The following is a 13,395-nucleotide window of genomic DNA, read 5'->3' as shown; positions in this document are numbered from 1 at the left end:
CCAAGGCTTTCTGAGAAGAAGTCAATCTGGTTATTCTTTCTTGTTAAAAATAATTAAGGCTCACTACTACTCTGAGTAACATGCAAACTTGTGCTTTTAAAAGATAAACTTTTTAGCATTCTTACTATCTTGTCTCATTGGCTATTTTAGTTCAAGTCAAAATTGTGGCAGCTAAGAAATTAGTTATACAATGACACTTCATAAATCTTGAGCTGATAGTCAAGGAAGAAGAGTCGGCAGCGTAGTACCTACCACTTATCTCGTCTGCCTCATCGTGCTCTGGAATACTTACTGAAATGAAAAATGTTAATATGAAATTAAAAACAAAATTTGTTGATATATGAAAGTCACCTTTACCATTATAGTATGATGTAATAATACTCAAAGATAAAATATCTATTCTACAGCTAAAGCTAGAAAAAAAAATTTACATTTAATAGAGCGTGAACTTCCCTACAAAGAAATTAATCTTGTTTTAAGGAGAGTCGTTAAAACTGCAAAGGTATTAATCTACCATAGAAAATTTCACAACTGACAAGCTTTAGTGTTAATCTGAAATCCATATTAATTTCTCCACTATTTACCACCTTTTTATAGAACTTTTTTTCTTTAAGAGAAACAAGTTGCCATATATCAAATCTACAGTGCAGTGTTTCTCGACTTTTTCTGCCTTGGTGGCAAATTCATTTTTATCCTCTAGTATCAGGGGCCTGACTCTAGAGATGGTCTCGCAGTCGTGGGGGTGGAGATTAATACGGGATGTCTCAGAGGCGAAGAGGCATCATCTGTGATGTTCGCAGAAGCCCTCCAAGTGATGTGGAGATATCACGGTGATAGCATCATGCTCCTGGCCCGTTTTAAGAATCGCCAATGTGCTGGATCATCATCTAGTATTACATTATATAAATAGTCTTCTTTAGACCTGTACCAGAACTTCCAGTGCCATCTGTCAAAATGCAGATTTCCAGACCCCTTCTCATACATACTATGTTGGAGTTTCAGGAGGTGCTCCCTACATTTGAAAACAACTGTATTAAATGTTCTTCAAGCCACTGCAAGATCTAGAAGCCACTACTCAATGGGTTAGAATAAAAGAGAAACTTGTGTTCAGGAAGAAAGAATAAGTCCTCTTTCTAGGTAGGACAAATCAGTACTCACTAAATTTAATTTTAAGAAGTCAATGCACCTATTTTAGAGGTAAATTTGTTTGGTTCTTTTCTCCGGTCACTCCATCAGGCTTTTTTATATTCCAGTCGTATTCTGTGAAGGATCATTATCTTTACACAATTATTTTTTCCCAGCTCCAGCTACTTCCTAGGTGGTATACCCCTACCCCGCTATGTCACAGACAGGAATCCAACTGACTCAAAGGTGAAAGTTTGGAAGGTCAGTTAGCATCCTGTCCAGAACCAAGCCTCATTCCAGGACCTGCCCTGACTGAAAGCTTACAGAGCAATTGAACAAGGACAGAATTAAACATCGTGGGTAACTTCTTATTAAATGACAACTGTTTTTGGAGAGCTGCTCAGCATGTCAGATTTCTTTCTTTTCTAGGATAATTTCAATATCTAATTTTTAGCCATGACTCAACTATGATCAAAAGCACCAATTCTGAAACTAGATTTCATAAATTCTATTATGTTTTCCTACCAAGTTGCTAAATGACTGTGCATGTGGCATTCCTATTCAAAATTAAGGTAGGATAAATACCACAAAGAATTAGAATGCAAAATAACAGACTAAAAGGAATTAAAATTTTACCCAAACTAAAACTGTAATAAAAATGCTTGAAGATAATCTTTGAGCTATCTCTATTCTGAATTATAACATGGATTAAATAACAATAACTCGGTTCTTATCCTCTGTTGCTCTTGGGAAATATTCCTACCAGAAAAGGTCTCTGACCCATAAAACATGAAATGATTCAACTGTCAAGACAAGGATAATACAGGATGGACACCAGAACAAAAAAAAAAGAGCCTATGATGATGATACCAGATGCAAAATAAATACATAAAACTTACCATAATGCAGTACAGGAAGATGGAATTGAAGATTTTAAACTAATGAAGAATAACTTCAAATTCTCTTACTTTTTTTAATGCCAGAAATGAAATACTCACTAGCAGAGACATTCAAGGAGTTTACTGTTCTCTCCAGCTGGTTTTCTGCTGTGCAAGTTAATGTAACATTCTCTTCAGGGGAAATGATAATTTTACTATAATACCTGCCATTGATATAAGGAGATTCCTCTGTCTGGAAAAGAAGAGGGAAGGTGGGTTTAGGAAAAGAAATGGATTAAAACCTTGGAGAAGAGAAATACTGAGTGAAACAGGGGAGGTGCTTCACAGTGCTACCTGGTGTTCAAGGGCATATGTAAGGTCATCGATAAAGACCAATTCAGGCTTATATCCACAGCAGGCAGGAAGATTAGTGAATCCGTAACTGATTTTCTGTTTACACTTCTATTGCAAATTCTAAAAATTAAATTCATTAAACTCTTCTCTGAGAGATTCTCATGTTAATTAGTATTTTGGCATGATAGTATTTGTCTCAAAATAACTAGTGATTATCTAATCACCAATTTTCTCTTAATAAACTTAAGAATTTAATTCTTATTTATAAATTATATCATTGTTTTTCACTTCAGGGGCTACCTTAAACCATTATACCTAAGTACTTATATATGTATGATTTGCTCATGGGAAAAATCAAACAACTTTTTCTCACTTTCCAAGCTAAATACAGAGAATGGGTTATTTTTCAGTGACTGGTTAAGTTCATTTGGTTTTTGTGAGGTCTTAATAAGGGCAATCACTGCATTTAATTCCTCCAAAAATAAGAAATATTCATTTCCTTTTCTTTTTCTTTTAAGTAATCTCTACATCCCACGTGGGGCTTGAACTTAAGAACCTTAAGATCAGGAGTCACATGCTCTATCGACTGAGCCAATCAGGCACCCTTAGACAATTCACTTTCATCTCTTCCCCAGAACTTGACTCCTAAATCCAACTGTACTAAAGCAAACATGTACCGGAGCTATTTTCTGAGCTGCATTCTGCACACCACACCATGCCTACCTTTGTTCTTTATTTGCTTTCTCATCAACTATATGATAAGGGCCTTGAGGACAAAAGGTAGTCTCTGGCTTAGGGATACTGTCTAGTCCCAGCGGCAGGAGTGCTTAGAGACATCAGTAATTATAAAACAATAGATTCAACGTATGATTGAGGAGGGAACAAATAAAAGATTATGGATAGATCAGCACAATCCTAGAACAAGAAAAATAACATATCACCTAGTGGGCCAGAATCAATCCTTCTCCTTGACAATGAAGAATGGCATTGTTATTTTTATCCTCATAGTAAGTTCACATGCTATTTTTCCACTTCCCACTAGTATTTTTCACATGACATTCTCACTGAGTCTTTGTTTTTGTTTTATCTCTGTAAAATATACTTACTCATTCTAAGAGTGGCCTTTTAAATCTTTGTATCTGTTCATTCATCAAATATTTATTGTGTGCTTATTTTTCTATTTCCCACGCTTGTATTACCAGTACCCAAAGGTTCTTTTTGCTACAATTATTATTTAATTAAACTAAAGAGCAAAAAGGACAGAATAGAAAAGAAACAGTCATTTTTTGAAGATTTATTTATATTAGAGAGTGTGTGCACACACAGGAGCGGGGGATGGGGAGAAGAGAGAGGGAAAGACTCTCAAGCAGACTCCCTGCTGAGTGTAGAGCCTGACAGGGCTCAATCTCACAACCTTGAGATCATGACCCAAACCGAAGCCAAGAGTTGGACGCACAGCTGACTGACATATATTTGCTTCAACTGTGTCCGCTCCTTTGGGGGAGCTTCTATACTCGCGAGTTATGCAAATATATATGCATCACCCACAGGTGAAAGAGCCAAACTCCACCTTGTTCTGCAAAACTATGTTGTATAAGCTGGACCAGCAGCCCAACTTCCCCGTCAGAGAAAGAAATTTTAACTTCAAACTAAATGCAACTCTGCTTTATGAATGCCTTCCTGGATTATCACCTGGGCCTAAAGGTGGGGAGAAGGCAGCACAGAGGATTCAGATAATCAATTGGCCCCTCCGGGTGTTCCTGAAGAGTCTTTAACTGGCTCCACCGAGAAAAGGAACATGAAGACTATTGTAGAGAAAAATGAATTAACAAGTATGTCAGCAACCTGAGCAAACTAGCAACTGAATGAAAGATAGTTCTGAACCCCTAGTGACAGGCCAGATTCTCTCTCTCCTTCTTTTTTTGCTTTTGGGATTGTCAAGAAGAAAATTATTGGTAGTATCCCTAAGTTCTTAGCCCTTTACTATTACTAACTATTACTAAAATGTCCTGACAAAGTTACAAATATTAAAGTTTTGTTTAGAAGGAAATGTCCCAGACACTATATATTTAGCTAGCCTAACTCTGGCCCTAGCCCTGGCATACACAATTTAGACCATATGTTCACAAACGGAGACTGTGTTCCTCACCACCACCCCCAGGGCCCAGTTTGAGGAAAAAATATCCCTTAATGTGCTTAAGTAAGCAAAGTAATGGAGGCCACTTATACTCAGATGTGTAAGTTTATGATGCAGAAAAGTGTATACCTTAATGCTTTAATCACCCGAGTTTCAGAAACTAATGACCATGGAACAACACCCAATTTACATTCTTCTAAAAACAGATACTGACCACAACATAATGATTCTTCCATTCTCCATGGCCCTGGGATTTAAAATTTCTCTTTGAGCCATGTTTTTTCCTTTGGAAAAATTAAGAAGTTAGCAAAAGCTTCCTCTGAGAATAGACTGCCAATTTCATGTTGCTAACAAGCTAGTCTACAGCTCAGGCACCTCCGTAAAAGCTCACTTTGGGCCAAGCACGGCGCGTAAGAAGAGGACAAATACTTGCTTGGTTTATGACGCTTCCGCTGCCGGTAATTGTCCACTGTATAGCGGGCTTCGGAAAACCTTCCACATGGCAGATTATTGTTTTAGACAGTCCACTGGGATCAGTTTTCTTTGTCATTTTGATTTGAGGTTTTCCTAAAATATCATTAGAATTAAAATAAGATGTTACACTAAGGTCATCAAAGAAACTGAATATCAAATTCTCAAAGAAAACTTTGCACTGGTGCTCCAGTGTTTACTACCTTCTACTATGAGTGTCAATGACTCTCTTTTCTTTAGGCCTTCCACCTCCTGCAGAGCAGTTTCACAGACATAGTTTCCAGCATCCTGATAATGGAGACTAGAAAATGATGGGCTTGATCGAAGCCTGATGTTGTCCTGAGTAAACGAAAAGCTGATTATTTCATATGGCTCAAATACAACTTCTTCACGTATTTATTAGATAATCACGGAACCTGAAACCTGAGTTTATTCTTCCAGATCTAAGGAAAATGCAAGTTCCTTTTTCTTCAGACACTTCCAAAAACAGATTTCCCTTCTCCTTTATAATTTTATACACTCATGAGTTTTATTTCAAACTCTTTCATTTACTGAATTTATAATGTAGAACAAGTTCATAAACTTTGGAGACTCAGTTTCCTTCTTTTTGAAATGGGATAATAATCTTACCATATTGAATTGTTTGAGGACTTAATTATGTAAGTAATATAATGTGTTCACATTCAGAAAGTTCTCAACTGATAACAGCTACTCCTTGTAAGTCCTCGTAGATGAACTAGTATTGAAAGACAGTGGAGACCTGTGCTAAGTTATCAATGATAGGCATAAATGTCAGAAAGCCATCTGATGGGATGTATTTACCAAGACAGGGGATCCATTACAGAGCCATGTAGTTATGACAAAATGTTTTTAAAGAAATCATTACTAATAGCTTCCTATCCTAATTTCTATGAACAAAAGAAATGCAACATTTAATTTAAAAAAAATCACTTGGTATACAGAAAATAATGGTATTTAATGAAACACAATTCTAACATCATGTGGTCCTTCCCCACTATGAATTTTTCTCCACTCCCCAACTACTAACCAGTTGTAGCTAGACCACCTTGATCAACACAACACTACTAACATTAGGCATTCAATTAACAACAGTGACTACAGTTAATGTAGAAACTGGTTTAGCCAAGTAAACTTAGTCTCTCTAGTCCTGTAGTGAAACAATTAAGTGCATGTACGATTACTGAGTAGTCTGGTTGCCTAGGACTTGTCTAGCTCTTTGACCACAGACTACTACAAATATATCACAGTAAATATTCAGTCTACAGAGTGACATTTATTTATTTATTTATTTAATTTTTAAAAAGGTTTTATTTATTTACTTGACAGAGATCACAAGCAAGATCTCTGCTGAGCAGAGAGCCTGATGCGGGACTCGATCCCAGGACCCTGAGATCATGACCTGAGCCGAAGGCAGCGGCTTAACCCACTGAGCCACCCAGGCGCCCTACAGAGTGACATTTTAATTATCTGAGTGAAAAGGGTGAGGAGGCTTCAATTAAAAGAGAATAAAATAAGGAACTGCACTTTAAAAGAAAAAAAGCTAGTCAGAGAGGATCTAGTGTTAAAAGTGATCAAAAGCAATACAAAATAATGTGTATTTTCAGCAAGAAGAAATTCTAACAATACAATTCTCCACAATTTTTTGTAAAGATAATTCTTGTCAACTCCGATGTGAAATGGTTTATGTGTGTTTTGTCAACATGTGCACTGGGTGTTTAGATATACTAGCTGAGGACTTAGTAGTGGAATTACAACCTTTCCCTTTGCTGATAACCTTGTCTCAAATCACCAAGTACCAATCCTACCAACTCACTCTAAAAAGGTAACAATGACTAGGTTCTCAGTAATGGCCTACACTTCAGACAATTACAAGACTAGAGGCACTCACTCAGGAAATACTGACCAAGCTCCACTGTGTTCCAGGTGTTCCACTATGGCCCACGGCTCAAAAGGTAGCTCTATTTTCAAGGTGCTACGAATTCAATGAACTCACGTTCAGACACGTAAGGTCAGTTTCAGGCTGAAAGTTATGTGATCAGAGCATGTATTTATTAAACCCAGAAAGGCCTGAGTTTGAGTCTAACTCTGCTACTTAGGAGCTTTCTGGTTTCTCTTGCCTCCACTTCTTTCTGAATTACGTGGGGAAATAATAAATATCCTGCATATTTCACAGGGTTCTTTGTAAGTGTCATGTGAGAATAATGTGGGTTAAAACACACTGAAGATTGTTAAGCTCTAGAGCATATAACCGTATACATGTGTGGGTCAGTGAGCATGTGTGTATGTGTAGAATTCACATAAATACATATAAAACAATGTAGATACACATATATCAAAGTCCCAAAGTAGATACACATTAATCAATGTCCCAAAGTATATTTCAGACAATCAATTATGGATGCCATACTGTTGTTGGGTACCTCTAAAATTTTACTGTGACATCATTTATATGATTATAACATAGAGAAGGAGAGCATGAGTGTGGGTGTATAAACATATTTAGATATTTAGATGTCCAATTAAATGCAAAAGAGTCAAAAAGGAGTCAGTCCAAACAGTGTAATATTATCAAGAAATATGACTTACTTTCATCCATACCACAGTTGCATTCCTACTAGCAGATATTGTGCATGACACAGGCAAGGCATCACCGATCTGCTTGGTCACTTCCCCACTTGGGTTTAAGGACAAATCCAAATCTGTGAAGCAGAAAATCTGCTTGAAGTTCAAACTCCAGGAAAGAAAGACAGTCAAAATATTTTGAAGAAGAAAAGATGAAAGACCCCCCCCCCAAAAAAAAAGAAAAGAAAAGAAAAAAAAAGAAATCCTTATAACAGTCTTCAAAATTCAGAACTGATTTATGTGACCAAAATAACTGAACTGTAGTGTAATCAGTCCACTTTTTCAAGCCACATTTGAGACCAGTTTAGACAGGGAAATGGTCAATCTAACTGATTATGCATTTATTTGCAGTTAACATGACTGATGTTTTGACTGCATAGAAGTATTCCCCTGGGGTCTACTACCTTAAGAAAAACAATTCTTAAATAATTTCTGGAAGAAAAGAAAGATGATGACTAGGTAAATATTATAAAAAGAGTTGGTAAGGCATGCCAGGAGAAAATTAAGTATATTTAGACAGCAGGTGATAATCTGAAAAACCATGAGGTAGTCTATCCATTTCTTCAGAGAGAACGGACTATGGTAGTTAGATTTTTTTTTTTAATGCAATTCCATTTCTTGTGCAGCTGAAATTTTAAATAAGATCTATTGTTAGGTACGCTGGCAGCAGGCATCATTTTTTAAAAACAGAATAAACACATCTAAGGAGGTATAATCTTTCAGATGGAAAGCAATTTCTATAAAAATCTTACTATTGCATTATGATCTGTATGAGGAAAATCTAATTCAACAGAACAAACATTTATTGTGCAGCTACTAAGTTGCAAGCACTGACAAGATACAGAGATGGATATAAGCTTACAATTTACAATTTTTGAGGTAGAGGTAGTATGCACTGTGCTAAGTGACTCTGATACACAGCAGCATGAAATCCGCATCTACTAGCATCCATGCTATAGATCAGAAGTTCAATTAGTATTTGTTGAAAAACTAAAGAAAGGGCTCCAAAGAGAGGTAGAAGCAAAGACTTATGGGAGTATGGAGAACAGAGGCCAAGTGCATTACACAGCAGTAATAAAGGCTTTGTATATGCGGCAGTATCTGCTTGTGGTCCTTGACAGTTGAGAAGGGCTTTGATAAATGGAGACACAGGGAAAACTTCTGCCACATAAACAATGGCAAAATGCTGACAGAGCATGGCAGATTGCACCACTGTGAGTAATCTGGTATGAATGGTTATAACACATGAATGATAAGCCTACATAATTAGTGGAGGCCAGACTCTATAAAGGACTGTGTTTGCCATGCTATGAGTTGAGACTTTATTCTACAGCACTGGGGATTTCCCACTGCACCCCGTGCTGCTTCTTGGTTTTACATGTTAAAACTGCTGTTGGTCGATAGTTGGCCAGCATCATTTTTAACACTTGTTTTTCCTGTTAGACTGTAAGAACCATGAAGGCAGGACTCTTCAGTTGTCACCGTCCATCCACAGTGTCTGCCCCATGCTAGGCTCTGGAAAACAATGACTGGATGTAGGCAAGAAGCCTGCCTTCACACAGTCTCAATAATACTAAAATATCCATTATCATATAGGAAAGTGGAAGTGGAGTTTCCTCAGAAAATCTGGATTGGTTACACTCTCCCTATGTAGGGAGAGTCAGAAGCTTTTGTTAGTTGGACAGTTAACCTGCCAGTGAGAGGATAAAAGAAGTGATTTTAAAGGCTGGTGATGGACTCTGACAGTTCTGATGAAGAGTCTATCTGTGCATGAATTGGCAGAGGAATAGCAGACGCTTCCTCAGCAACTCTGGGTCTGTGGGCGGAGAGCCCTGATGAGGGGTCTGTTCTGCACACACGTGCGAGTGGGGCCTGGTGCTTCTCTATCTACGTTCCCTTTCGTCATCTATCATCTACGGAAAGGAGACAAATCTTGTTTTCAGACAACAAACAAGCAATCAAGGATAAATGGGCAAAACCCAGAATTTTTATGTTTTCATTTCATGTAATTCAGAGTAAAATCTTCTTTATTTGCAATCCTTATTTCAGCCTTTAAAGAGAAATACAGGCCTTAAAGCCTGATGTTTTAGTCTACCTTTCAAAACCAAAAAGCATTTAAATCCAATTAAGTGCACTGAAATCCAATTAAACTGTTAACATACTTTTGTTTAATTTTGTTTTTCTTTATCACAGCTGATCACTGAGGTACAATGTGGCTGTACCACATTTGCCTTATTACTCTGCCAAGTATCCCTCCATGCCTCATCCACCAGTGATACAAATAAGGGCCTTTTCCTTTCTTTTAGGGTCCTGAGTAGCTGGCATCTCTTAAACATAAGCTTACTGTACCATCTCCAGGCACTGGATTATTGGTTATTGGTCCACAGATTTCATGGACAAGAATATCAGAATTATTTCACAGGAAATTCTATCAGTTAGTTATATTCTCTTACTTCCCTTTCTTCTTTTTCTTTCTTTCTTTCTTTTTTTTTTTTTTTTGGTCATGGAACAGTCTGGAAAAATGGTCCCAGGACTGACTCATCCTCAGAGAAAAAAGCAGCATTGTTTTAATCCTGAGAGATCACTGCTTTCTCTCTAACCAGTTTCTGACGGCAGACACACTCAGAACTATATAACGTGAATATGGTGCAAATAGAGAAATGGCCTGGCAGTGAACATTTCTTAACAGTCTGCTATTTCTATAGGGCTCCCCAGAGTGTGCTCCCAACATCAGAAACTCAAAAGCAACCATCTGGTTACTCTATTCCCCAGTGTATCTCCTTGTACCGCCCTCAAAAGTTTTAGCTCCTATCCTCTATGTTTTCCAAGCATTATAGGTAGAATGCGACTTTAGAACCATTTCTTCAGAACAATTTCTAGTCTCTTTCCATTTTGAAAGAAAGAAGTCCCTTGTACTCAATTGGATTAGAGCACTTCGTGCCGAGGGAAACTTCATCGCGACGGAGCATGTTAAGAGGTGCTACTGGGTTCAAAGGACTTACTAGAAAGTTTGGCCTTCACCTCCAAGCAACAATGAACGTTTGCTAAAGCACTCTGTGAATTCTAGTGTCACTGGGGAGCAGTTCAAATTAGTCTCCCCTTTCCACAATGCATCAGGTATATAAAGAAATGTCGGAAATTACAAAATTAAGGATATGAGGTACTCTTTCTGATGTACCTCTCTTTTTTTTAAAAATCACACTAAAGTATAACTTTTGGAGTATTTGGTGATCAAAAGTAGGTTAAAAGTTAAGAAACACATTTAGGGTGATTTTGAAGAGTTTCTGTTTCTAGAAATCTTCTCTTCTTCTATACAGAGGCCAATATTAAATAGCTTTTAGTGGTCTCTACCTCTGCTGCTTCCAAAGGTTGAGTCTATAGTAAGACTATGTTGCTTGGGTTTGGGTGCTAATGTTATTCTGTAATAATAATAATTAAAATGAATACTTAATCTACACTTTTTTCTAGGCCAAGTACAAACCTTGTGAACTTTGAGAATATTTAAATATTTTCTTAAAATGAAAATTGAGTAATTTAAGATCCACATGAATATTCTGTGGATACCACAGACTGAAGACATTTAGAAAGAAGATGGAAGTTTACCACTCTCGAAAGTTGCACTTATTAGATCCACTCAAGATTTCAATATTGCAGGGCAAATCTGGACCGAAGCTGAGTTTGCTCTGATGCACTTCAGTAAGTCAATTGAAACCACGCTACTTAAGAAAAATACAGTTGCAATTTATTTGAAAAGACAGCCAAGTTAGACTGTTAGAGGCCTTTCAAGTGAAGCTGGTAATGAAGAATAAGGTCACTTACAATGAACGGTGATGGCTGTTGAAGCAATCATGCTTTTTTTGTCTATCAGGGAGCATCTGTAGTCTCCTGTTGCATTGCGCCTCATATCTGTCAACATGTAAGTATTTGAGCTTCTTATTCCTTCAGGCTGTCCCTGTTGATAGAGGTAAAATGTCAGATGATTATACTTGGGAGCTACAAAGAGATGAGTTGTATTTCTTGACGAAAATACCATTTTCTTATGTAAGAGAAAAAAAGGGAAAGTGTTTCTATGATGGGACAAATGTGAGTAGAGTTTGTGTTATCTGATTTCTGGAAAAATAGCTGCAATTTTGGTTCTAAGGAAATTGATGAGCTAATAAACGTGACACTGATGATATCTATTCTATTGACAGCATGGCTTGAATTTGAGAGTTAAATTCGATTTAAAAAAAAACCCAATATTTCATTTTATATTTATGTCCTCTAATTCAACAAAAAGATTTCAGGCAGCTCAAAGAAAACATGCACATATCCAAATAAAAAGGAGAGGAGAAAAAGAAAGGAAGAAAGGAAGGAAGGGAGGGAGGGAGGGAGGGAGAGAGGGAGAGGGAAGGGAGGAAGGGAAGGAGAAGAAAGAAAGAAACATTTTTTTTTAAGAGTAAAGAAAAAGAAAAGAATTAATAAACGAAGAGTGAAAAGAATATAGATGCACTAGGAGTACATAGTAATAAAAAAACTATAATCATCAGATATTGTTATAAAGCTAAGACATAAATTTGCCTGTCCTTCCTGAGAGCCAAGGTAGAAACATAGTTAGTTTCAGAAGTTTATTTGCATGGGAGAAAAAAACAGTATGTTTTTGAACGTACTGTTCAAAGAACAAACTATTATTTATCAAGAGAACCAATTCTACCAACATTTCAGTCTAAAAGAAATCAGCTGTTATTAGTCTTCTGAGTAATGTAGTAATGATATTCTTAAATGCTACTGAGAAAGGTAGTGGGTAATATTTATACACTTAACCCATAAGTAAATGCAATATATGGTTGTATATGGCTTCTATCAATGGAAGTTTAGGCCATACACAAACCTAGGGAGAGTTCTGGGAGAGCAAACAAGTGTCCTCAACAGCTCTTTCCTCGTATGACTCCATACTACCATGATATCTAGGACACATCCTAGACGAATGTTACAAATTTTCTCTATATATGATTCCTTTCAGTTATCATATTGATAAAAGTTGAGGAGCTTGCCCTTCAAGACCATATGCCATGGGAAGATACAGCCCCTAGCTTTATTGTGTCAAGCTAAATATCATGTGCAACAGAATGGTCCTATTTCAGAGGTTCAGAGATGTGTTCAGAAAGGCACTGCGGTAGACTTAGAATCTACATCATTGCTGTCATCATTCTTCAATTTAGAGTTATCTGTTTTTGAAGAACAGATTCTTACAGCTTATCTAGATAGTGAAAAGTAGAGTTTTTGTAATTATGGTTTCCTATGATAAGCTTTTTACCTCTTTTCCTCTGAAATCTCCTAAGAGAAAAAAAGAGAAGATCACTGGTAGATGCCAAAAAGAAACCAAACCAAACCCAACAAACGTAAGACATCCTTTCAGAGGACATTCTACAGGTGTCCTTTGTCCCCAAGAATAACACCTTTCTCTCTTAAGCTGCCCAACCACACACAATTCTTAATATGTCAGCCAGTGGCCACACGACAGGACAAAATGATAGTAGTCTAGCTCAGGCCATAATCCGTAAGCACTTACAGGTAAGTAAAACAAAAATTCCTCAGGAGGAGGGTTACCATTTCCCAAACACTTAAGAGTGATGTTATCCCCTTCTTTGATGGCATTTTTTGATGGTAGCACTTGTATTGTCACTTGCTCAGTAGGATCTGCAAGAGTCACAGACACAAGTTAACCATTTTCATCAAGTACCAAATTACTCTGTACATACAATATAAATGACTAAATTATACACAATTTTCTCAAGAAGCTAGTAA

The 13,395-nt window shown here is 37.0% G+C and overlaps 1 protein-coding gene across 2 annotated transcripts in view; it reads right to left on the bottom strand.

Annotated features, from left to right (window-relative positions):
- The window catches only part of ALCAM (activated leukocyte cell adhesion molecule), a 215,097-nt gene that overhangs the window by 24,899 nt on the left and 176,803 nt on the right, over positions 1-13,395 (bottom strand). Inside the window, exons 7-13 of one of the 2 annotated variants that reach the window (XM_044251306.1) lie at positions 13,160-13,287; positions 11,428-11,560; positions 7,573-7,685; positions 5,169-5,304; positions 4,928-5,061; positions 2,124-2,256; positions 253-291 (exon numbers count right to left, since the gene is read on the bottom strand). In XM_044251306.1, coding sequence (XP_044107241.1) covers positions 253-291; positions 2,124-2,256; positions 4,928-5,061; positions 5,169-5,304; positions 7,573-7,685; positions 11,428-11,560; positions 13,160-13,287 — 816 coding nt within the window. The remainder of the gene's footprint in view (positions 1-252; positions 292-2,123; positions 2,257-4,927; positions 5,062-5,168; positions 5,305-7,572; positions 7,686-11,427; positions 11,561-13,159; positions 13,288-13,395) is intronic. The other variant, XM_044251307.1, reaches the window with a different exon arrangement.

This window comes from Neovison vison, chromosome 6 (genome assembly GCF_020171115.1).
Source record: "Neovison vison isolate M4711 chromosome 6, ASM_NN_V1, whole genome shotgun sequence".
Lineage (NCBI taxonomy): Eukaryota > Metazoa > Chordata > Mammalia > Carnivora > Mustelidae > Neogale > Neogale vison.
The sequence above is the reverse complement of the archived record's forward strand: the minus strand, read 5'-3'. Positions and strand labels throughout refer to the sequence as shown.